This window comes from Narcine bancroftii, chromosome 6 (genome assembly GCF_036971445.1).
Source record: "Narcine bancroftii isolate sNarBan1 chromosome 6, sNarBan1.hap1, whole genome shotgun sequence".
Lineage (NCBI taxonomy): Eukaryota > Metazoa > Chordata > Chondrichthyes > Torpediniformes > Narcinidae > Narcine > Narcine bancroftii.
The window spans coordinates 168,519,716-168,547,129 of NC_091474.1; the positions used below are offsets into that span (position 1 = coordinate 168,519,716).

Sequence of the window (27,414 nt, forward strand, 5' to 3'; positions counted from 1 at the left end):
GTGAACTGTCGCTTGATCTCTTCATAGATAGTGGTGTTTATTCATGTGGTGAAATCACCATTGTACATATTTGTTATATGTAAAGTACATGCAACTGCTGCATCCGTGTCTGCCTGTCCCGCATCGGACTTGTCAGCCACAAACGAGCCTGCAGCTGATGTGGACATTTACCCCTCCGCTTACCCCTCCATAAATCTTCATCTGCGAAGCCAAGCCAAAGAAGAAATTACATGTCCTTTCCTGTTTGACCCTGCTCTCACTGGCTGTCTTGTGACTCCTCCCCTATCTCCCCCATAAAGGGTGTCATGCCACAAGCCTGCCCCCAGTTTGAGTCCAGGTCAGTGTGAGCAAGTAACACAGGGGTGCTGTCCATTTCTTGCAAATAAAAGCCTTCAGTTTCGATTACTTCAGTCTTTATGTAATTGATCTTGCAAATAAAATCGATGCACGATCAGTCAAACAAAGACTGAAGTAATCGAAATGAAGGCTTTCATTTGCAAGAGATGGACAGCGTCCCTGTGTGTCTCACTCACACTAACCTGGACTCGAACTAGGGGCAGGCTAGTGGCATGTCAGCCTTTATGGGCAAGAAAGGGAAGAAGTCATGAGCCAGCCAGTGAGAGCAGAAAAGGTCATGTACTTTACATATAACAAATATGTACAATGGTGGTTTCACCACAATTCATTCAGCTGAAAACTTTTTTTATTTGTATTACTATTCATTAAAGTTGCCAAACAATACTTGAGTTTCACCAGCCTTCTGGAAAAAAAGGAAAATATCATCTATTTATGGGACTCAGGTCCTCTGAACCCTCAAGGGTATCTTATAATACCAGTGGTACAAATGTAATGAAGTCACCGACATTTTACAGCAGCTCTCAGAAACAACGCTCTCATATTACAGAGGTAGTAAATGCTCAAAGGCCTCATTTAATGAAAACTTTTGTTCGAGTGAAATACTTTCTGATCATAAAATTAATTCTATTACTGGTGAAAGATGATAATTTCACTGTCTTACTGCTCACAGAGATAAATATTTGCCATATTTTTGACAGCAACACAGGGAAATATATTTAATGTCCACCATTAATTTGTGTCTTTCAGCTGATAGACCACCAGCTCCTGTCAATGTCACCGTCAGTCACCTGAAGGCCAACTCAGCCAGTGTGTCCTGGGATGTTCCTGAAGGAGATGTTATCATTGGTTATGCAATATCACAACTGGTAACGCTACACAATCTCATTTCATTTCTCAGCTGCTGTTTCTAAAATATTTACAAGTCTCTATTACTTGCTATTTCATGCAGATTTGCTCAGTTGTGCAGATTTTCATTGGATTAGTTAAATCTATTGAATTACAAGTCCTGTGATCCAGAAATTGTGAGTGGTCATTTGAACATTGGAATTTTGCTGCAAGAAGTCTTAGAATGATAATTATATGTGCAGTTTTACACTTTAATGTAAAGGAAATGGTTCCCTTCCAATTTGTTAAAGCTGAAGATATTCTAATGAAAATTTTGCCCATTTTCACACATAAAAGCACATTGCTGAAGCTGAGGTTCTATGGGATTTGATTCCATCTCTGCAAAATGTGAGTTTTCACAAGGTTCTTTGGATCTGCTGTCACAACTTCATGGGGAGATCAGAAGAACCCTGGGACCCATGAAGAGAATGACTAGATGTGGCCACATGTCTTTTAGTGAGACATTGATTTCCTGCGAGAGTGCCACTATAGGAAACTGGGGTCAAGGTTTCCTTGCACACATCATTGAAAACTAACTTGTATGTAAAGCAAGCAGAAAAGGAAAATTTTATGTTTGCCTTCATGCAAAGGAATTTGAATACGTGAGTATTATTAGAATTATTGAGAGTCTTGGTGAAATCACCCTTGCAATATTGTATACAGTTTTGGTCTCCTGGCCTAAAGAACTATCTACTTGTTATGCAGGAGTGCAATAATGATTCTTGGATTGAAAGACAACTGTTTGAGGAGGGATGGAGTAGGTATGTCATTAATCTTAAGAGTTTATAAGAATGAGAAGTGAACATAAAGGATAAGGGCAAATGTTTCCCTTGGGTAGCATGCCTAGGACTAGGGATTATTGTCTCAAGATAATTGGTAGGCCATTTAGGACTGAGTTGAGCAAATCTTAATTCATGTATTAGTGAATCCTTAGAATATCTATGCTGCAGGACTTGAGAGCCAGTTATTGATCATATTCAAAACAAAACTGGTCAATTTATATTAAAGGAATGAAGAAATATGGGGATAAGGTTGGAAAATGATGCTAAAGTAGGATATCAGCCATAATCTTGTTGAAAAGTAGAGCAAGCTCAAAGGCTTCTCAACTCATTTTCTTACACAATAGAAGAAGCTGTCTCTCTCAGTTGTGCTTGCCAGCTCCTTTCCCTGCCTCTACTCTTGATTCAATAATTGTCTGTACAATCAGTGATAATTTTACAGGTGTTTTAAAACTGAAATGTCAATTTTGATTTCAGATAGGAATCAGAGATGTGGAGGCTGAAGTGAATAGGAGCCTCTCATTTCACCATACTGTGAGGCCAGGAAGGATTTGGTTCTAACACGGGTTCCTACCTGAAGCCAACAGACATTCACGACTGGCTGGGTCCAAATTTGACAAGGGTGTGGGAGTGAGTGGTGGGTCAAGCTATTATAATAGGAAGGTGGTCTTGCTAAATTAAAAATAGGTAAGTACTGAATTGGAAAAGAATGGCATGTTTCCATTCAGGGAGACCTAAAGTAGTTGCCCTGTGTCTTTATCTAAAACTTGCAAAGGTCCATATTCTCCCTGTTGACAGTAAAACATCAACTAGACTCATGGATAACAGTATGCAAATAAAGTAAGCCCTCTGCTGTGGGTGGCCTTCTTGAGTTTGAAGTCTGTAAAGTATATAAAAAAAGGTGGCAGGTGTGAATGCTTCTGCCGATATTTAAATTGGCTTTCAAGTAAAGTTCTATCATCTGATCTCCAGCTGATATGAGCCCACCTTATTGCTGCTGTCAACTGTGAGGAACTCCACACTTCAATGCACTGTGGCAGCCTGCCATTAACTCAGCTTCTGCTTTAACGACCTGCTGTTGTTGGTTTGTGGTCAGTTCTTCACAATGCCACTTTCAAGTAATTTTTATCAATCCTCTATTTTATCAACAGAGCTCTGAATTATATCATTTTATCCATGGATTATTATTTTTGCTGTGGCTTGGTTATTATTTCAGACCTTGTGAGTCTATCCAGAGATGAGGGACAGATCCCAAAAATATTTTTTGACTAAAATGCTTTGGAAGTGGATTGATTAATTCTGACAGGATAAACTGGCCTCTACCCATGGAAACAATTTTCTGCTGCGTAGCTATCTAAGTTTTGCTCTGTAAATTACTGCTTTAATAGATAGAATGGGGGAGGGAAAGCCATTTTGTTTAGATTTGTTGATAATACTGAGCAGATCACTGGAATAATGTATCATTGAACACTATTCTACTATGAAATTATTGCAGATGTGGGGATAGAGTAACAACCCAACACTAAGGGTATTAAAATAATTTTATTAATTTCCTTTTCACGGTTACTGATCAGAAATATAAATAGTAAATTGACTTTCTACCACCTCAGTCAGAATAGAGATACCAATAAAGACCTTAACTGATCTCAGCTGTCAGTGATCCCCACAGTTCACCAACAGAATGTTCCCCATGTATTCTTAATCAGCCTCATGAGTAATTCTGCATCAGTCATACACACCTCAACAATGGAATTCTATCCAATGACATTAGGCATTTTTACACAGCCACTGAACAGCAGAAAATTTCTGTTCTGGTGACAGTGTAAAAATTTTGGGACAGAATTTTTAATGCAAATTCTATCCCATATTTTCCCACTTGTACCCACATTTTTACGGAGTGGCCTATTGAATACGATGTTCCCCCTCCGACAAAATCCGCAACACAGGAAGGCAATGTAAAAGTGCCCCTGTGTAAATGACAACCGGAGGTAAGTATGCTAATTTTTTGGGGATTAATTCTGAAGTTTCTGTGTAAAAATGCCAATTGATATCTTCAGGTATGTCAATTCAATGATATGCCTGACAGAAGAAATGAAGACATTTCAAATGAAGAAATGTATTGAACTTGAAAATAGAGAACATTAAAATATTAACAGCACAGAAACAGTCTCTTTACACATTCTTCATTTAAACCAGTGGTTTTCAAATTGTGACCATAAACTCATATTCCACCTTAAGCAATCCCTTACTAATCACAGAGCACCAATGGCATTGGGATTGCTTCAAGTGATCAATATCCCACTCAGGATGTCAATGGTGATGGGACCAATGACCATGCTACTGTTGGTGTCTAGATGCTTATGTGTTGGAGACAGTCATTGCCTTGCTCTTGCCTGGATTGAATGTAATTTAGAACAGAGCATTACAACACAGTACAGGCTCTTCGGCCCTCAATATTGTGCCAACCCATATATTCAAAAAAACCCCTAAACCCTCCCTACCCCGTGCAGTTTGAAAACCACTGATATAAGCCAATCAATAATCCATATAAACAGTTTTCTTTGTGCATTTGTCCAGTTTTTCTTTGATTCAATGAGTCCTCTCCGTACAGCAAGGGCAACAGAACTAAATAATATTCTGACCAAAGTATTGATGACATCCTCCAGAGCTAGACACATCTGTTGACAAGTAGTTTCAGTACAGTTCAAACTCTGACCTCTACCTGATAATGTGGATAATAACTTGAAAATGTTCTTTCCTCTTTTCTTTGGCTTGGCTTCGCGGACGAAGATTTATGGAGGGGTAATGTCCACGTCAGCTGCAGGCTCGTTTGTGGCTGACAAGTCCAATGCGGGACAGGCAGACACGGTTGCAGCGGTTGCAAGGGAAAATTGGTTGGTTGGGGTTGGGTGTTGGGTTTTTCCTCCTTTGTCTTTTGTCAGTGAGGTGGGCTCCGCGGTCTTCTTCAAAGGAGGTTGCTGCCCGCCGAACTGTGAGGCGCCAAGATGCACGGTTTGAGGCGATATCTGGCGGTGGTCAATGTGGCAGGCACCAAGAGCTTTCTTTAGGCAGTCCTTGTACCTCTTCTTTGGTGCACCTCTGTAACGGTGGCCAGTGGAGAGCTTGCCATATAACACGATCTTGGGAAGGCGATGGACCTCCATTCTGGAGACGTGACCTACCCAGCGCAGTTGGATCTTCAGCAGTGTGGATTCGATGCTGTCGGCTTCTGCCAACTCGAGTACTTCGATGTTAGGGATGAAGTCACTCCAATGAATGTTGAGGATGGAGCGGAGACAACGCTGGTGGAAGCATTCTAGGAACCGTAGGTGATGCCGGTAGAGGACCCATGATTCGGAGCTGAACAGGAGTGTGGGTATGACAACGGCTCTGTATACGCTAATCTTTGTGAGGTTTTTCAGTTGGTTGTTTTTCCAGACTCTTTTGTGTAGTCTTCCAAAGGCGCTATTTGCCTTGGAGAGTCTTGTCTACCTCGTTGTCGATCCTTGCATCCGATGAAATGGTGCAGCCGAGATAGGTAAACTGGTTGACCGTTTTGAGTTTTGTGTACCCGATGGAGATGTGGGGTGGCTGATAGTCATGGTGGGGAGCTGGCTGATGAAGGACCTCAGTTTTCTTCAGGCTGACTTCCAGGCCAAACATTTTGGCAGTTTCCACAAAACAGAACGTCAAGCGCTGAAGAGCTGGCTCTGAATGGGCAATTAAAGCGGCATCGTCTGCAAAGAGTAGTTCACGGACAAGTTGCTCTTGTGTCTTGGTGTGAGCTTGCAGGCGCCTCAGTTTGAAGAGACTGCCATCTGTGCGGTACCAGATGTAAACAGCGTCTTCATTGTTGAGGTCTTTCATGGCTTGTTTCAGCATCATGCTGAAGAAGATTGTAAAGAGGGTTGGTGCGAGAACGCAGACTTGCTTTATGCCATTGTTAATGGAGAAGGGTTCAGAGAGCTCATTGCTGTATCTGACCCAACCTTGTTGGTTTTCGTGCAGTTGGATAACCATGTTGAGGAACTTTGGGGGGCATCCGAGGCGCTCTAGTATTTGCCAAAGCCCTTTCCTGCTCACGGTGTCGAAGGCTTTGGTGAGGTCAACAAAGGTGATGTAGAGTCCTTTGTTTTGTTCTCTGCACTTTTCTTGGAGCTGTCTGAGGGCAAAGACCATGTCAGTAGTTCCTCTGTTTGCGCAAAAGCCGCACTGTGATTCTGGGAGAACATTCTCGGCGACACTAGGTATTATTCTATTTAGGAGAATCCTAGCGAAGATTTTGCCTCCAATGGAGAGCAGCGTGATTTCCCTGTAGTTTGAGCAGTCTGATTTCTCGCCTTTGTTTTTGTACAGGGTGATGATGATGGCATCACGAAGGTCCTGAGGCAGCTTTCCTTGGTCCCAGCAGAGCTTGAAAAACTCATGCAGTTTGGCATGCAGAGTTTTGCCACCAGCCCTCCAGACCTCTGGGGGGATTCCATCCATACCTGCTGCTTTGCCACTTTTCAGTTGTTCATTTGCCTTATATGTCTCTTCCCGGGTGAGGACCTCATCCAGCTCTAGCCTTAGGGGCTGTTGAGGGAGCTGGAGCATGGCGGATTCTTGGACTGACCAGTTGGCACTGAAAAGAGATTGGAAGTGTTCTGACCATCGGTTGAGGATGGAGATCTTGTCGCTGAGGAGGACTTTGCCGTCTGAGCTGCGCAGTGGGCTTTGGACTTGGGGTGAGGGGCCGTACACAGCCTTTAGAGCCTCGTAAAAACCCCTGAAGTCGCCAATGTCCGCGCTGAGCTGGGTTCGTTTGGCGAGGCTAGTCCACCACTCATTTTGGATCTCCCGGAGTTTGCGCTGAAGATGGCTACATGCGCGACGGAAGGCTTGTTTCTTCTCTGGCCAGGACTGCTTTGTAAGGTGAGCCTGGTGGGCAGCTCGCTTCTTTGCCAGCAGCTCCTGGATTTCCTGGTTGTTTTCGTCGAACCAGTCCTTGTTTTTCCTGGAGGAGAAGCCCAGTACCTCTTCAGTGGATTGCAGTATGGTAGTCTTCAGCTGATCCCAGAGGGTTTCAGGGGATGAGTCCGTGAGGTGGATTGCATCCTCGAGCTTTGCTTTGAGGTTTGCCTGGAAGTTTCCTCTCACTTCGTCTGACTGCAGGTTTCCAACATTGAACCTCTTTCTGGGGGCTTTACTGTTCCTGGACTTTGGCTTGAAGTGAAGGTTGAGCTTGCAGCGAACCAGCCGGTGGTCAGTGTGGCATTCCGCGCTGGGCATGACCCTGGTGTGGAGCACATCTCGTTTGTCTCTTTCTCGCACCAGGACGTAGTCCAGGAGGTGCCAGTGTTTGGATAGGGGATGCATCCAGGTAGTCTTCAGGCTGTCCCTCTGCTGAAAAAGGGTGTTTGTAATGACAAGCCGCTGTTCTGCGCAGAGCTCCAACAGGACGCGCCCGTTGTCATTGCACTTGCCGACACCATGCTTGCCCAGGATTCCTGGCCAGGTTTCTGAGTCTTTGCTGACGCGAGCGTTGAAGTCGCCAAGGATGACAACCTTGTCGGCTGTAGGGGTGCGTTGATTGAGGTTTCGCAGATCAGTGTAGAACTTGTCCTTTTCTGCTTGTTCCAACTCTGGATAATAGTTAGTCAATGTGGAAAATGATGAAATGGGTCATCAACAGTGAATCAAGCTGAATTTGCCAATAACCTGGCCATCAAGACTGAGTTTGAGTTTTACTAGGACCACTACTCGAGGCCCACAGCCTCCGTCTAAATGGGGACAAAGAGCTGATTTCCAGTGATTAAACAAAAATGACTAAACTTGACATCGGGGCAGCATTTTATTCATCATTATTAAAGTTCTGTAGTATAATCATTGGGTATTAAGGGGAAAATGCAATTATTATTGGAATGACATTTGGCACAACAGTTTCTATTTGCAAATCATCAGAATGTGAAGTGGTGCATGTCTGCATGCAAAAAGACACAATCTACATGCATGCAGGACTGATAAATGCCAAGTTATAAATGACCAGGATGAAGAGGCAGAAGGATGGGTTAGTAAGTTTGTGGATGACATGAAGGTTTGAGGTGTTGTGTATGGAGCTGAAGGTTGTCAAAAGATACAAGAGGATATAGACTGGATGCAGAGATTGGCAGAAAAGTGGCAGATGGAGTTCAATCTGGTTAAGAGTGAGGAGATGCATTTTGGAAGAACAAACTAGATGGCTGAGTACTGGGTTAATGATTGATTACTTAAGAGTGTGGATGAAGAGAGGGGGAATCAGGTTCAAATCCATGCATCCCTCAAGGTTGCAAGACAGGTTGATAGGATAGTTAAGTAGGCCTATGGGATTGAGTTCAGGAGTAGAGAGGTCATGTTGCAACTCTACAAATCTCTGTTAAGACCAAACTTAAAGTATTGTGTTCAGTTTTGGTCACCTCATTATAGGAAGGATATGGAAGCTATGAAGAGAGTACAGGGGATATTTACCAGGATGTTATTGGGATTGGAAAACAATTCTTGTCAGGCAAGGTTAACAGAGATGGGACTTTTCCCTTTGGAGCATAGGTGGATGAGAGGAAACTTTATGGAGGTCTACAAGATTATGAGAGGCAAAGATATGATGGATAGCCAGCACCTGTTTCCCAGGGCAGGAATAGCAAATACCAGAGGACCAATGTACAAAGTGAAGGGAGGGATGTTTATGGGAGACATCAGGGATAAGTTTTTTATGCAGAGAGTTGTGGGTGCCTGGAATGCCTTTGCAGGGATGGTAGTGGAGGCTGCAACATTAGGGGCATTTAAGAGATTCTTAGACAGGCACGTGGATGAAAGGAAAATGGAGGTTTACAGGGTAGGGAGGGTTTAGGGTTTTTTTTTAAATATGGGTTGGCACAATATTGAGGGCCGAAGAGCCTATACTGTGCTGTAGTGCTCTGTTCTAAATTACATTCAATCCAGACAAGAGTAAGGCAATGACTGTCTCCAACACGTAAGCATCTAGACACCAACAAGTAGCATGGTCATTGGTCCCATCACCATTGACATCCTGAGTGGGATATTGATCAGAGACAAAACTGGACCAGGCACATAAATATTGTAAAACCCATGGTTTCTGGTACCTATGGGGATTAGTAGATGCAGGACAAGTATATTTTCCAGTTGCTTGAGACTTTTCTTACAATACCTAACTAATCCACCTACATTAAGAATAAACAGTTTAAAAGACAAAAATACTGTACTTACACTGAACAAATGTTATTTGCATGAATAAATAAAGCTTAAAGCATTTTACTATATTTTCAGTCTCATCCCTTGAAAACATTTGACTGTCACTGCATCTGCAGATTCCTCCCCCACCACGGAGCTTGCCCGAAAAACAAACAGTAACATTATAGATAATTAAACCCCTCCCCCAGATTTACAGATAAAGCCTCTGACTGGGATGACTCTTACTAAGCAGGGATAAAGAGACTCTTTAAGTCACTCCAATGGCGAGTGGCATCAGCCAACTCTTCATCCTGGGTAACACCATTGCTGTTTCACACAACTTTATTCAAAGAGCTATGAGCAAAGTATGTCCAAGGTGCTCCACTGGCTGAATATTTACTCCCTCCTTTATCATTTGTATCAATACAAAAAAGAATAATAATTCAATAATATAGTCATTATTGTAAGTTATACAAAATGATACAAATTTTTTCAGCCAATCCCCCCAAAAGTAAAGAATACCTACTTCTACATATATAATATTATTAGCATGTATAATATTAATTGATTATTTTTATAGAGTGTAATTGAGAGGGCTGGTAAAGTAGAGAAGTTGGATGGAATTTTACTCATAAAATCCATATATGCTTTCCAAATTTTATAGAAGTTTTCAACTCAATTTCTTAAACTATATGTAATTTTTTTCTAAAGGAATACAATTTTTCATTTCAATATGCCATCTGCCTAATAATACCACATTTTATGTTTTCCACGTTATTGCTATACATTTCTCTGCAGTCGCTACTGCTACATTTTTAAAAAATTCTTTGATATTTGTTCATTTTTAGTTTTGTATGTTTTTCATATATCTTCCTTTTGTTCAGAACTTTATTTATTCATTCAACAAGGTTATTACATACAGTAGAAAAAGTACATATTGTGAACAATAAAAAAAATTTATATAAAAAAAGAACCCCCCCCTCCCCTTCTCAGGCAACTCTCTAGGAAAGCCAAAAAAAAAGAAAACTAAAATATATTTACTAAAATCTAATCAAAGTAAATTTAAGTGTAAATATTCTGAATATAAAGACCACTTATTAAGAAAAAAAGAATAATTATCATGTAAAACATATGTAATTTTTTCCATTACCAAACAAGTTTTCCATCTCATTATGCCATCTATTAATATCAATCACATTAGCATTTTTCCATGTACTTGCTATACATTTTTTTTGCTAGATAAAGCTAAATATACAAAAGCAATCTGAAATTTATCTAATCCCAAATCTTTCAAAGGCTTCAACTTACCCAACAAAAATATTGTCGGGTCTAAAAGTATTTTAATCTTATACAAATCTTCCAAAAACAATTGAATTGCTTTCCAAAAAGATTGTATATATACACATAACCAAACAGCATGAAAAAAAGTTTCAACTGAATTACCACATCTAAAACAGGAGTCTGATTCACTCAAACCATATTTTTAAAAACTTTTCAGGTGTTAAATACAATTGATGTAAAAAATTGTAATTAACCATTGCATGATGAAAATTTATCAATCTAGTAACACTATCATAACAAATAACTAACCAGTCATCATCAAAAAAATAAAATTAATATCCTTTTCCCATTTAATCTTGGATCTATCCCATCCCTTTTTTTCCACACTCTCCTGTAATATTTGGTACATCAATGAAATATATCCCTTCTTTGGTACAATCACAAGAAAAGATTCAAATTTAGGTAAAGTCATATTTCTACCAAATATTTGTTTTACTAAAGATCGAAGCTGATAATAAACAAATAAGGAATTCTCATTAATACCAAAATCTTCCCTCATCTGATTAAAGGATAAAAATTTACCTTCTTTAAAACAATCCCCCAGATTTTTTATACCTTTAGATTTCCAATGTAATAAACATTGATTATGTATTGAAAAAGGAATGTTGATTATTATATAACGGTGTTAAAGTCAATAATTTACCCTTAGAACCTATCATCCTATTTTTTTCTCATCCATAACTTCATTAAATGTTTTAGTATAGGCACATTATATTGTTGTAATAAATTTAAATTCCACCGAGTTTTTCATATATTTTCTGAAGTAAGAATATTCTTGGATCTTTTTGTATCTTTATCTTCATAATTTGTCCCAGTAATACACTCAAATCATTCCAAAATCTTTTCACAGGACCATACCGAATATTAAAAAAAATCCCTGTTTCCTTGGTACATCAAAAAAAAACTTATCCGAATAATTAAAATTAAGTTCATTTAATTTATGTGGAGTATAATGTAATTGATGAAGAAAATTATATTGAACCATTTGATATCTAGCATTAGATGTATTTATAACACTCTCTTAACACAATTTTGACCATATTACCTCTTGAATTTGTATATTTAAATTTTTCTCCCCTCATAATTTTGATTTGTATAAATCTTTTTTCCTTGTAGTTTCTTGTAATAAATTTCTTAATAATAATGCATCTGATATACCTTCAAATTGACTTTGTTCTGGGAGTCTCAAACTGTTCCTAATTTCTTTTTAAAGTATGATTTTAATTAGTAATATGCAAAATCATATAATTTTGTATATTATATTTATCTTTTAATTGCTCAAAAGTTAAAAAAGATCCTAAAGAACAATCTTTTATCCTCTGTATACCTTTACTATACCAATTATCAAATAAAGAATTATTCAAAGTGAAAGGAATACATTGATTTTGTTTTAACAACATTTTTGGTAATTGATAATTTTTAATCCCTCTCTCCATATGAATCCCATTTCATATTTTAAATATTTGTTTTAAAATAGGTACTTCCATTTTTCCTTTAAACAATTCACTATTCCATTTATACAAAATTTGTTCTAGGATAGTTTCTCCAATTTCATTCATTTCAATCTGAGCCCAAGCTGTTTTTCACCCATTTGATAACCGAAGGACAAAAATCTCAATTGAGCTGCTTTATAATATTTTTTTAAATTCGTTAATCTTAGTCCTACCCAATCAAATTTCCATGTTAAATTTTCAAGACCAACTTTTGACATTTTACTCTTTCAAATGAATTCTCGTATAAATTTTTTCAAACCCAAAAAAGTAATTCTTGGTATATGAATGGGTAATGATTGAAATAAATATTGTATTCTTGGAAAAATATTCATCTTAATACAATTCACCCTCCTATTAACCTTATTGTTAAATCTATCCATCTTCTCAGATCTTCTTGTATCTTTTTCAATAGTGGTGAATAATTTAACTTAAATAAATTATTTATATTTCTATTAATTTTTATTCCTAGATATTTAATTGCATCATTTTGCCACTTAAATTTTGTCAATCTTTTACATCATGAATAATCCATATCCACTATAGATATAACCTAACTTTATAACTCAATACTAATCCATATTCTTTAAATCTTATTTAATGATATTTCTGGTCTTGTTAAATATACTATAACATTGTCTACAAACAAACTAATTTTATGTTCTTTATTACCTATCTCAAATCCTTTGATTTCTTTATCAATTCTAATTATTTTTGCTAATGGCTCTATTGCTAATGCAATTAAAAAAGGTGACAATGGGCAACCTTATCTAGAAGACCTTTCTAACAAAAAAGGTTTTGATATTTAACTATATTTAATTATATTATCTGCTGCTCTTCCACTTCAAAATGCCTGAAATGTCCACCTTTTCCAAGAAAGGTGGCCTCCCTCACCCATTCCCACCACTATGGTTGATGGAACCTGCATCTGCATCCCCTCCATTTCCCACACCGACTCTCACCCTGCCCGTCCCCCCCCCCCCCAGACCCACTTACCACCCCCAAGAATTTGTCATACCTCCACCCTTTCCTTCTCCATCTTACTATCTACTGATCAACTCCTCCTCATCTGAATCCACCTATTGGTTTGCCACCTCTTGCTCCTCATCCTTGCTCCTCTTTACACTGGCTGTCTTTATTTGAACATTTAACTGTCCATTTCCACCCACAGATTCTGCCTGACCTGCGGAGTTAAATTTTTATATTTACATTTTATTTATCACATGATAGAAGTCAATTCCAGCTATTAAAATGCATGCTGCCCTGTTGCACCCAAATTAAGGGTGGCACTGTTGCATAGCAGTTAGCACAAAGCTGATACGGTACCAGTTATCAGAGCTTGGATTCGAATCCTGCGCTGTCTGTAAGGAGTCTGTATGTTCTCCCTGTGTCTGCGTGATTTTTACCCAGGGGCTCCGATTTCCCCCAACCCTCCAAAACGTATCGAGGGTTGTACGTCAATCGGGTGTGATTGGGTGGCACGCTTTGTAGGCAGAAGGGGCCTGTTACTGTGCTGTATGTCTACATTTAAAATTGAACATAAAACCCATACGTTTTGGAGGAAGGGAAAAAAAAACTAGAGCACCACGAGGACATGGGGAGACAAAGTTCCTCCAGTAGCTTATTTTGTGCTTCAGATTCCAGCATCTGTCAGATCTTTTACTCTGCATAAATACTGCAGCTTCAGAAATGGTTCCTGTAGTGGGTAACTCACCTCCTGACACCCCAAAATGTACCCACAAGGCACAACTGTTGTGCATTGCAAAGGTTCACCACTGTTGGAAAGTCCACTTGCCTGGACAACTGCAGTTCCAACAAGCTGCGTATATTTGTTTGTTACCCCATACACTGACCAAAAAATAATTATTTCCACACAGCCATGATCACAGTGTGCCACTCACACACACACTGCACTCCAAAGACTCCTCTTGGTTTCTCCAACCTCAATTCCCAAACCACTAACCTCCAGCACCAAGAAAGTCAAGTGTAATAGACATATGGGAGAAGTACTGACAGTCACTCACACTCTGACTTGGAAATGTACTGGCTCTGATTCCTGAACATCTTGCTGAACAAAACTGGGTATCAATGGTGCAAGAGGACAGCAAACCTTCACCTTCCTAGGACAAATTCAGTTGCCTTATAACTAGTGGCCTTTCCAGTGATGTCCGCATCCATAAATGAATAACATAGACAAAAATATGCCAATGTTTCCTAGCCATTTTTGTGGATGCAAAATGCAGATTTGAACATCCAAGAATAAGGGGTTTTGCCAGATTTCCTTATTTGGACCATTTGGGGACTTTAGTTGTAGTCTTCCCTTGGGTAGAAGCTTCCTTTCATTGTTTACCGTATCAAGACGCATCATGATCCTAATGACCTCTATAAGGTGACTTTGAAACTTTTCCAGAGAAAACAGTAATAACTTCTTCAATCTTTCTTGATTGGTACGACTTTTCAGTTCCAACTGTTTTTCTTTGTTGTGTATTCCTCTAATGTCTTGAAGACTAAAAGTAGTATGCCAAGTCTGCGTAGTATGCTAAGGTGAAATCTAACCAAAGCTCTATTACACCTAGGTATTTAGCTTGGCTCAATAGTGTTAAGTATGCTGTATTTAGATTAATGCAGATTGTAAATAACATCATAAATTCATCCCATTCACCTCCATGAATTCAGTTACTTAAGCATTGTTTGACACATTGATATAATGAGAGTAACTCAATTTATTGGGTCAAATGGGGTAAAACACAGAAGTCTGCAGACACCATGGTTAAAGTAAAAATACAACGTTGGAGAAACTCAGCAGGTCAAACAGTGTCCTTTTGTGTAGCAAAGATAAAGATACATAACCAACATTTTGGGCTTAAGACCTTCATAAAGGTATGAAAAAATATAGGCAGGCGCTCAAAGAAAATGGTGGTGGGCAGGAGGTATAGGTGGATCAGGGGAGGGCGCACCAGCAAGCAGGGGGAGGAGGGATGGCTCTATGAATGGAGAGGGAAGGGGGTGGAAAGCTGGAGGAAAGACAACAAAGGGAAGGAGAATGGAGAGTTGGCTAGCAGAAACCAGAGAAGTTGATGTTAATGCCATTTGGTTGGAGAGTGACCAGATGGAAAATTAAGTGTTGCTCTTGCAATTTATAGGTGGTCTTTGTGGGATAGTACATGAGGCCATGGACAGACATGTCAGCATTGGAGTGGGGTGAGGAATTTAAGTGGTTGGACACTGGGAGATCCTGTCACTGATGTGGACAGAGCGACGATGCTCAGTGAAGTGATCTCCCAGTCTGTGTCCAGTCTCTCAGATGTAGGGAAGGGCATAACGGGAACATCAGATGCACAAGTGAAGTCTTGCTTCATTTGAAAGAACTGTTTTTTGGTCCAGAATGGTGGTGAGGGAGGAGGTGTGGGTGCAAATGTGGCATTCCCTATGGCAGACAGAGAGGGAAAAATGTGTCTGGTGATAGGATTATGTTGTAGGTGGCAGAAACAATGTGTTCGATACTGAGGCTAGGCAGGTTGGTAGGTAAGGACAAGGGGAATCCTCTGTTTGTTATTTTTGGGAGCAGAGGGGACCAGGTCAGATGAGCAGGAAATGGGGGAGATTCAGGTGAGGGTTGAGTTGGAGGGGAACCCATGTTTGTGGAAGAAGGAGGACATTTCAGATGATCTAGACTGGAAGCCCAATCTTGGGAACAGATACGACAGAGACAGAGAAATTATGAAAAAGCAATAGAATTCTTGCAGGGGACTGGATGTGAAGAAGTGTAGCTGAGGTAGTTATGAGAGTTGGCGGAAATTTTATATCTTGACATTGAGACAGAGAGATCATGGAAGAGGAGCGTATTGCCAGAGATGGATCGGGTGAATTTGAGATTGGGGTGGAAGTTAGCAGCAAAGTAAATGAAGTTGACAAGCTCATCACAGGTGATTGAGGCAGTTCCGATGTAGTCGACAAAATAGAAAGAGTTGAGGGTTCTTGCCTCTGTAGACTTGCAGAATGTATTACCCCACAAAGCTCACAGAGGCAGGCATAGTTGGGACCCATGCAGGTACCCATGGCTACTCCTTTGATATGAAGAAAATGGAAGAGTAAGAACAAGTTCTGCCAGGCAAAGGAGGGTGGTGGTGGAGGGTGACTGGTTGGGTCTCTTGTCAAGAAAGAAATGAAGAGCTTTGAGACTTTCTCTATGGGGGATGGACCTGTAAAGGGATTATATGTCTGTAGTGAAAATGAAGTGGTCAAGTTCAGGGAATTGGAAGTCATTGAGAGATGGAGGACATGTGAGGTATCGCAGATGTGAGTGCGGGTTTTGGACCGGGGAGAAAAGATGGAGTTGAGGTAAAATGATACTGTACTAATTCAGTGGGTTTGACTTGCTGAGTTTCTCCAGCATTGTTTTCACTCAGTCGAGTAAAAAACCAATAGTTTTGTATAAATTCTCTGCTCTTCAGTTCAATCTTCCTAGGAATGAATCTCAGTGCCAAGTTTATTTTTATGTCCTGACTAATTTGTGTCATTCTTTTTAGTGATTTCAAGATTTTACTTCTCTTCCACCCATTCATTCGTTGGTTATTTTCCAAGAACCATTTCAAAGTTTTCTATATTAAAGTTCATTTTCTATCCTATGCATTTTAATAGCTTCCTGCATTTTAGCACAGTGATCCTCTTATTAAATAAATCCTTCAGAGTTCAGATGTTAGATTTCAGATTTATTGTCAGAGTACATACATGACATTACATAAGACCCTGAGATTATTTTTTCCGCGGGTGGGGCAGAATTACCACTAAATGCTAGTGCAAAAAATAAACTGTACACAGCGTAAAACATGTAAACAAACTAAGAACTGTAAACAGGTAAATATAAACAAGCTGTGCAATACGGAGAGAATAAAAAAACATTAATAAAGTGCACAAATAAGAGTCCTTAAATGAGTCCCTGATTGAGTTTATTGTTGAGGAGTCTGATGGTGGCGGGGTTGCAGCTGTTCCTGAACCTGGTGGTTTGAGTCTTGTGGCGCCTATACCTCTTTCCTGTTGGTAGCAGTGAGAACAGAGCGCCTGCGTGTTCATCTCAATGTCTCTAATTTAAAATATGTTTCTAATTCAAACTGCAATTGTTAACGAGCATGTTGAATAACCATAATCCATATGATCATTTACAGCACAGAAACAGGCCAGTTCGGCGCTTCTAGTCCATGCTGAATATCTTATCCCACCTAGTACCACTGACCTACATTCGGCCCATAGCCCTCCACACCTCTCCCGTTCATATACCTATCTAACTTTTCCTTGAATATTAACATCGATCTCACTACTACCACCTCTGCTGGAAGTTCATTCCATACCCCATCTACCGTCTGCATGAAGAAATTCCTCTCATGTTTCCCTTAAGCTTTTCCCTTTTTACTCTCAATTCATGCCATCTTGTTTGAATCTCCTCCACTGTCTACATTGACTTTATCTTTCCTCCTTATAATTTTGAATACCTCTATCAAATCACCCCTCAATCTTCTACGCTCCAGGGAATAAAGTCCCAGCCTGCTCAACCTTTCCCTGTAACTCAAACCCTGAAACCCCGGCAATATTCTCGTACACCTCACCTGCACTCTACCTATACTGTTTATATCCTTCCTGTAACTCGGTCACCAAAACTGCACATAGTATTCCAAATTTGGACTCACCACTTCCATCTCTGGAAAATGGACTTTTTTCCTGCATGCTTCCCCACATATAATAATTTGTTCCATTTCATTTTTTTATTGCTATCTATATTGGGTAAGAAAAAAACCAAGACTTTTGCATGAATTGCCGGTCTTGGTTCTGTAAACCACTATCACAACTCTTGCTCAAATTCAAGTTCATGTTTATTATCATCTGACTGTACATATACACCTGGACAAAACAGCATTTCTCATATTCACGAGTATATAAATATTTTGGTTACAGGATTCTGCTCATCAATCTCAGCATGTGGGAAGAAGCTATTTCCCAGCCTGGCTGACCTGAATTTGATTCTCTTATACCACCTCCTTAATGGAAATGGATCAAAAATACTATGTTCTGCATGGAAGGTGGGCTCAATAATTCTTTGAGCCCTATTTAAGTAATGCTCCCAGTAAATGTTCATAGAGGAAAGGGAGACCCCAGTGATTTACTTGGCCATTTTGAGGATCCTCTGTATTGACTTCCAGTCTGATGTTTTGCAGCTTTCATATCACACAATGATGTAGCTAGGCAGGATGCTCTCCATAGAGCTCTTGTAAAATATCATCAAGATTGAGGCCAATGGCCTTGCCCTCTTCTTCTCCTTAGGAAGTATATGTGCTGCTGTGCCTTCCTAATTAATAAGGAGGTATTGTCGATCCAGGATAGGCCATCTGTTATATGCACACCAAAGCAACCTGATAAAGGGTTTTGACTTGAAACGTTTTCTGACCATTTCTACCCATTGTTGCTGCCTGACCTGCTGAGTCCCTCCAGTAATTCATTGCTCAGAATTCCAGCATCTGCAGCTTTGAGTTTCCCTACATGGAAGGAGGCTTCCCCATTCCCATCAATCATCCTGACATCCTAGTCTCTTTGCCCAGCTCCCATCCCTTCCTTCTTTTGCTTGAGGCTTCTGCCCAGTTGTCCTTACTGCAGAGCTGGCTAACCAGCAGTTGATTTGACTTTCTCTACAGAAATGAGGTCCAAGGCTCAACATCTAGGCCACCATTGGGGAGCAAGGGTCATTCACTGCAATACTGGGCACCCATGAACCTGTTGTTTTTTTCTTCCTTTTCTTAATAAACAGACAATGCATGAAAATCAAGTTTTTCTCTGAAACTCTCTTGAGTCAATGTCTTTATAAACCAAGAGATTGCTGTAATTTGTGGTTAATTAAAATGTGGTAAAATTATTGCTTATATTAAAATGATTAGTTGAATTTTAATCATTATCACAGATTTATTTATCATCAGCTAATTATTCAATTGCTGTTTGATGCAGCGAAAAGATGGTCAAATGCAAAGGTCAATCCGTGAAGTGAATACGACAAACCGGGCATGTGTACTGTGGGATTTAGAAGAAGACACGGAATATGTGATCCAAGTTCAATCAATTGGTCTGAATGGGGAAAGTCGGGCCAGCAAACGTATCCAATTCAGAACTCTGAAGGAAACTGATTGGGTGCCATCAAACAGCTCAAACAAAGGTGAGATCTTGTAATGCATTATTTATTCTGGCTTTATAACATGTACTTTACTGGTCTCTGGCAAGGTATTAGTTATACACAAGGGAGCATCTTCATCATACATTTTGGAATTTCCTAATAAGACAACTGAACTGTTGTTCACACTATCACTGCAAACTATTCCATATATTTTTGTGGCTTTGAAAGTATTTCAAACTGAGGCCAGTTTGGGAATTACTTATCTTACATTTAAGGAAAGACTGGATCATTACATGGATAGGAGGGGACTAGAGGGGTATGGACCGGGTGCTGGTCAGTGGGACTAGGAGGGTGGGGATTTGCTACGACATGGACTAGTAGGGCCGAAATGGCCTGTTCTGTGCTGTAAGTGGTTATATGGTTATATGGTTATATGGTTAACTTCTTTCTTTGCCATCCATGCCTACTTAGCAGGTGTTTGACACAGGAAACATTCCCTCAATTATTATGTGTTAAGTGAACATCTATACTTAAATCATTTAAACCATAGTATTCATGAGTTTTTTTTTTCATTAAATATGAATTTGTGTGTTTGATTAAAAACATTATTAGATCAGAGTGAAGAGAAACTGTGGCCATTTTGGGAATTACTTATCTTGGAGTAAATTAGTTTTATAATGTGTCTTCTATGTAAGAGCTGCACACATGAATTTTCAAACTACTGCAAAACTCCTGCTATCTGGCACCTGTGGGATATTGGTAGGTGCCAGAGAAGTGAATTTTCCTGTTGTTTGAGATTGCATGTTGTGTGATTGGTGAACTAACTGAGAAGCGTGCCAATTTTAAACTTACATTTTTTTTCCGTGATTTTTTTTTGCCCGTTGCTTGAGGTTGTTGGCTGTTTGAATTCCAAATAACAGGGTTTTACTGTACATGCGGTGAATGTGGGCTCAATCGTGTGTTTGAAGAGTAAATTGGATAGATACATGGGTAGGAGAGGCCAGGAAGGTTATGGAATGGGAGCAAATCAGTGGGACTAGGGAGATGATGGGCAGCACAGACTAGAGGGGCTAAATGGCCTGTTTTCCATGCTGTAGCATTCTGTAGTTCTATGTTCAATGATAGGGTCCTGGGTATAAAAATGCCATGAGTCAAAAACCACATGTTTGACTTACTATGCCACATGAATTATGTACAGCTGCTGACCCTTCTGCCAGTTGAAATAGTATGATGGAACTTCAGCCTTTTTAATAAAGAACCCCAGATTCAGTTCCTCCTAATTACTTTGAATTGTTGAATGCAGAGTTCATTGAGGAAGAAAAATATCAGATGGTTTCCTGAAATGATGAGCACGATTTTGGAAAAGCCAGTAATTCTTTGAGCATATAGAATCTATTACAGTACTTCAGGCAAGATTTTTGGTTCTTCATTTCAATCACACATTTCTTGCAGATATATGCATGCATATTGCTGGCTGACCAACCCATTTAGGAAAGATCTGTAAAAACACAAAGCTGGAGAAACTCAGCAGGTCAAGCAGTGTCCTTTATATAGTAAAGGTAAAAATACATCAGTAATATTTCTGTGTCTGATGGTGTTCCTTTGGTTTTGTGTTCAGTGACTCCTGTGAAGGACTGCTTTGGGAGTTGTTTAGATTTCTTAGGTCATTTGGATCATCCTCTTTTTGGGGTGGTTTTGAGAGGTGAATTTCCTCTTGATTGATCTACCAAGGTCTTGGTTTATTTTTCTCATTTCCTGACAACATAGAAGGACCCCATGCCAGCCCTCAAAGCACTCCCAGATCCCCGATTCGCCATGTATTTCTGTGTAACGCGTCCTATCTCACATGTCCATTGATTCCATTCTGATCCTCATGCTATCTGTGGGTAATTTACAATAACCAATTGTGTCTTTGCATGTCTGTAAGATGTGAGAGGAAACCTGAGTGCCAGGGTGAAACCCAGACACAGAGGGATTGTGCAAACTCCAAGCAAACACTAAGTCCACATCAAACCAAATCCCTGGAGTTGAGCCACTATCTACTAAACCAGATCATAGCTAGTATGTTCGCTATATCCACGCAGTTCTTTGCCACGTTGTCCAGATAGAGGGTTTCATTTAGTTTCCTCTGCTGAGGAAAATTAATTCATTTGCCAAAAGATACAACATCTCACTGTGATAAAACTCATTTAAGCTATGACTAGGCAAAGCATATTAATACATTTAATAGAAACTACAGAAACTAATGACTGTATCACACACAACCATTTCATTTTAGATCAATCACTCAGTTAAGTTAATGGCACCAACCTATTTAAAATAAAATCATTTTTCAGAAAGTCACATTCTATAATATCAGTATAACAGAACATTTTGCCTGGAATGGCAAATGATCACAGTATGCTCAGCATACACACATATTCACCATACACACGGGAAACCCTACCCCAAGTCTGTCTTGAGATACATTAACCCATCTGAGACAGTAGAATTGTTAAATCAGCTGGCCTCAGAACTTTGAGTCTCGTTGAGAAAAGAGTTCTGCAAAAGATCTCTCACTGTCAAGTATCCAGTGAGTTCGGTACCTATGAGTTTCAAGTTAGGACAGGACTGAGTCTGAAATCATCACTATTAAGTTGATTGCAAACTCTCACTAGATATGTAGATTGACAGCATTTGTGCTGCACCAACAAGTTATATACATGCATTTCTGGTAAACGGTGGACAAAAGGTTGAATCTCTCTGGATATTGCTGGCAGTCCAGAACAGAACAGGCAGAGTTTAGCTACATGGTTTCTGGTATGAGTTGTCTAACAAGAAAATGCATCCTTGAAATGATTTCAATGGAGATTCTGGAGCAAAGCAGTAGGAAGCGAAGGGAAGAGTCTGTTATTTCAAAGATATTTTAATTTATATTGATATTTTTGATTATTTCAATGTATCTTGATTCTTTTATTACAAATATTTTCAAAATGTTTTTTAAATTTTAAAAGATTTTGCATATCTTCGAATGCTGGAGATTTGTAAACCTATTAATAATCACTGATGAATTTTACCATTAGCAAAGCATAGGAGCAGAACTTTGCTGGCTGTAATAAGTTATCGAGGATGTATCGAGTTCTATAGAGCTTCAATGTTCACTGTACTTCAGTGGATCTGACAATAATCTTGAACGGCTGAAGTGTACCTGCTGCTTCAATCACTGAGATCCAGGGAACAAGTGATGAGTTTGGTCCTTCATGTTCAGACCAGATAAATGTGTGTGTACAGAAACACAGGTGTCAGTTCAGGATGGATAGATTAAACCAACAATATCTGGTCCACATAAACCTGTAAAGTGGCCCACATGTAAAAATCAATTGTTACACCTTTGTGTACACTTGGAGTGGAAGACAGAAGGAAGCTCCCAGTGTAGATTTAAGTAAATCACAAAATTCTGTAGGCACTGTGGATGAAGTAAAAACACAAAACGCTGGAGAAGCTCAGCAGGTCAGTGTCCTTTATGTAGCAAAGGCAAAGAAGCATAACCGATATTTCGGGCTTGAGCCCATCATCAAAATTATTTTTCATCTCTTGCCAGTTGTCTTATTTCAATTCTGTTGCAGAATGCGATAGTTCCCAAGGATGGAAGCTGAAATATATTTTTCTCATTTTCAATTATCGCTGATGATTTACCCAATAATATTTGTTGTTATGTATCCTTCTAATATTTCCAGGTTTTCTTGTATTTTTACTGCTCTATTCCCTCCTCTTACTATTAAGCTGTCTTAATGTATTAATGACTTCCTTTTATCAATTCTATGAAAGCCAGTGATAAATTTCCTTCCTGTGCAAATATTAATAAACTGATTAAGTTTGTAATAATAAATGTAAATTCCAACCACTTTTGCTGACACCAGATTTTTATTTTTAGATTTTCTTAAAAACTGATTTTAAATGGTTAAACTGCTCTTCCAGGTTAGAAATGTACATTATCAGATTTGTATTCCAGCTTTCATATTCATGGCTTCATTAATGTTGCCATGGCCTGATCATATTCTTCCAGGTTAACTTCCATCTTTGATCATGTATCCCTCAGTATTTTCTTTGCATTTGTGTGTCTTTTTCAGTTTGATACTTCCCTTTTTCTTCTTGGTTGTCCATAGTAATTTACCAATTAGTTCAGCTGTTGTTCATTGATGATTATGCATTTATACTGTGTCGAAAAATCTCTTGAATACTTCTTACTTTTTGTCAATAGATTCATTCATTAACAATTGAAGTGAGTTTACTGTTGTTAATTTATTAGGCATTACTTTGAAGATTCCCTTATTTAAAAGTTTGTTTATTGGCTCCTTCTGTTTTCACTCGAAACAAAAAAATAAATTAAATACCATATGCTCATTATTTACAAGATGTTATTTTATCAGCTCATCATCTAATTTTAGTTTACAGTTCATCACCAGATCTAGTGTTCCTTTATCAGTTCCAAAATATTACTGTACTAGAATATATTTTTTAAAATGTTGACATGAATAGCTTTTGCTGTCATTAATGTGCACATTAACAAGCAAATTGTGATGAGGATGAACTATAGCCTAAATTATGAACCTCTACAAATTACCAGGTAACTACGTAGCACTGTTCTTAGGTTTGCAAAAACAACAGATTGCCCCAACCTCCCTCCTTTGCAATTATTGCAATGGAGTGTTGGACAGGATTTAAACCAGTGGTTCTCAATCTTTTTCTTTCCTCTCACATCCTTTCTTTGGCTTGGCTTCGCGGACGAAGATTTATGGAGGGGGTAAAAAGTCCACGTCAGCTGCAGGCTCGTTTGTGGCTGACAAGTCCGATGCGGGACAGGCAGACACGGTTGCAGCGGTTGCAGGGGAAAATTGGTTGGTTGGGGTTGGGTGTTGGGTTTTTCCTCCTTTGCCTTTTGTCAGTGAGGTGGGCTCTGCGGTCTTCTTCAAAGGAGGTTGCTGCCCGCCAAACTGTGAGGCGCCAAGATGCACGGTTTGAGGCGTTATCAGCCCACTGGCGGTGGTCAATGTGGCAGGCACCAAGAGATTTCTTTAGGCAGTCCTTGTACCTTTTCTTTGGTGCACCTCTGTCACGGTGGCCAGTGGAGAGCTCGCCATATAACACGATCTTGGGAAGGCGATGGTCCTCCATTCTGGAGACGTGACCCATCCAGCGCAGCTGGATCTTCAGCAGCGTGGACTCGATGCTGTCGACCTCTGCCATCTCGAGTACTTCGACATTAGGGATGTAAGCGCTCCAATGGATGTTGAGGATGGAGCGGAGACAACGCTGGTGGAAGCGTTCTAGGAGCCGTAGGTGGTGCCGGTAGAGGACCCATGATTCGGAGCCGAACAGGAGTGTGGGTATGACAACGGCTCTGTATACGCTTATCTTTGTGAGGTTTTTCAGTTGGTTGTTTTTCCAGACTCTTTTGTGTAGTCTTCCAAAGGCGCTATTTGCCTTGGCGAGTCTGTTGTCTATCTCATTGTCGATCCTTGCATCTGATGAAATGGTGCAGCCGAGATAGGTAAACTGGTTGACCGTTTTGAGTTTTGTGTGCCCGATGGAGATGTGGGGGGGCTGGTAGTCATGGTGGGGAGCTGGCTGATGGAGGAGCTCAGTTTTCTTCAGGCTGACTTCCAGGCCAAACATTTTGGCAGTTTCCGCAAAGCAGGACGTCAAGCGCTGAAGAGCTGGCTCTGAATGGGCAACTAAAGCGGCATCGTCTGCAAAGAGTAGTTCACGGACAAGTTTCTCTTGTGTCTTGGTGTGAGCTTGCAGGCGCCTCAGATTGAAGAGACTGCCATCCGTGCGGTACCGGATGTAAACAGCGTCTTCATTGTTGGGGTCTTTCATGGCTTGGTTCAGCATCATGCTGAAGAAGATTGAAAAGAGGGTTGGTGCGAGAACACAGCCTTGCTTCACGCCATTGTTAATGGAGAAGGGTTCAGAGAGCTCATTGCTGTATCTGACCCGACCTTGTTGGTTTTCGTGCAGTTGGATAATCATGTTGAGGAACTTTGGGGGACATCCGATGCGCTCTAGTATTTGCCAAAGCCCTTTCCTGCTCACGGTGTCGAAGGCTTTGGTGAGGTCAACAAAGGTGATGTAGAGTCCTTTGTTTTGTTCTCTGCACTTTTCTTGGAGCTGTCTGAGGGCAAAGACCATGTCAGTAGTTCCTCTGTTTGCGCGAAAGCCGCACTGTGATTCTGGGAGAATATTCTCGGCGACACTAGGTATTATTCTATTTAGTAGGTCATGGCAGGCCATGACCTCTCACATACCACTTTAAGTATTCCCTAGGCCAGGGGTGTCAAACTCAAATTCACGGAGGGCCAAAATTAAAAACTTGGACTAAGTCGAGGGCCGAACTAAATATTTATTGAAAATTTTCAACAACATCTGCATGTTTTCTCTTCTTTCAACATATGTAATGTTAAACTTTAGGATATAACTTTAGGAGGATAATGTTACAGATCAGGAGTAGGTAGCTCAAGTTCACCCTTTGCTTGACCTGAGGGAAACATATTTGGTCCCTGTGGAGATGTAGTCAGCATTCACAGGCTGTGTCCATTTTGGCCTGCATCAGGACTCAGCATTTCCTGCTCACTCCTCAGGCTCTCGGCCTCTATTCACCCTCGACCCACCATCCCTCTACCTGACCAGTCCTTTACCCAACCTCAACTCACCCCTCACTCCACTCGCTCTGCCTCTACCCACCCCATCCTATACACGCCCCTCTACTGCCTCTCCCCTCAACCTGTTCCTCCCTCTACCCGTCTCTCACCCTCTAATCACCTCTCCCCTACTCGCCCTGCCCCTCCCCTTTTACCTCTTCCCTATCCACCCCTCCTTCTACTCATCCCTCCCTCTAACTGCCCCTCGCACCACCATAACTTCCCCTGCCCATTACTCCTCACCTACACCCTCTGCCCACCCCTGCTTACCCACCCACTCAGGCCCAGCGCACTGCCGATCAGCCTTTGCGGACGGCCACCATCTCTCTCTTCACGTGCAGGGCCGAACCAGCCGTCCCTGGGGTCCGCGCGGGTGCAAGCGCTGAAGGCCGTGGCGACCGGGAGAAGTGCGCTCGCGCTGTGGAAGGGCCGTCCGGTGCCAGTCGCGCGGGGCTCGCGCTGCCCGGGGGCCATGCACAGCCTGCCATGACCGTCGCACCGACAGGAAATCACAGGCGCTCGCCAATCCGCCGCACCGCTCGAAAGGTGGGAGAAGTGACTGGTTGTGCGGGGAGCCTTCCAACTGGCTTGCCGGCTGATGACATCGACAGACTTCTCGTGTTACAATTTCTCGTGTTACAATGGGGAAGGATGTGCAATGAAGGGGGAGGATGGTGGGGGTGACATTACCAAAAAACAGCATCGGCTCTCGCTGCAGGGCGGGGCACCTCTAATACATTTTTGAAATGATCTTGCAGGCCAAATATAATTATATCACGGGCCAAATTTGGCCCGCGGGCCAGAGTTTGACATGTGTGCCCTAGGCCATTGGTGCTCTGTGATTAGTAAGGGATTGCTTAAGGAGTTATATGGGTGGAAAGCAAATGTTTGAAAACTACTGTTTTAATCGTACCTAAATGACTCGTTATGTGCACGGTTTCATAACTCCAGAAGAAATGGCCCAATGACAATTTTTCTCAAGCAAAATATTTCAGTAACAATAGGGTCTAGAGCAGTGATTCGCAACCTTCCCTTCCCACTCACATAGTACTTTAAGCAATCCCTTACTAATCATAGAGCACCTATGGCATAGTGAATACTTAGTGGTATGTGAGTGGAAAGAAAAAGGTTGAGAACCACTGATTTAAACTTTCTACAGGCAGATAGAGATGGATCTCCTCTAAATACTACAGTCATGCTCCTACAGACTCCTCAAGACAAGAAAACTATGGAATCATTTTTTTCTTCTTCAGGCAGATTATTGGTCTACAGATTTTTTTAAAATGTTTTAATCTGTAATGTAATCGCATATTTTTTCCAATTCTGTCCTTTTCTCCTTAGATCTTTTAGAGTAAGAGAGAAATACAAATTAATCTTCATCCAGTCTCTCTTGTCACCCAGCACTGCACCTTAACTATTAGATCCCACTGCTAGACTTTAGTTCTACTCAAACAGCATTTACTGTCTAGTTCTGACTATCAAAACTAATTTGCTGCTGCAATATTGAAGTCTTTATCAACATT

General features: G+C 40.5%; 1 protein-coding gene across 2 annotated transcripts in view; it reads left to right on the plus strand.

Annotated features, from left to right (window-relative positions):
• The window catches only part of LOC138736718 (fibronectin type III domain-containing protein 4-like), a 227,824-nt gene that overhangs the window by 96,141 nt on the left and 104,269 nt on the right, over positions 1–27,414 (plus strand). For both annotated transcript variants that reach the window (XM_069886681.1, XM_069886683.1), the window contains exons 2-3: positions 1,105–1,223; positions 19,049–19,253. In XM_069886681.1, coding sequence (XP_069742782.1) covers positions 1,105–1,223; positions 19,049–19,253 — 324 coding nt within the window. The remainder of the gene's footprint in view (positions 1–1,104; positions 1,224–19,048; positions 19,254–27,414) is intronic.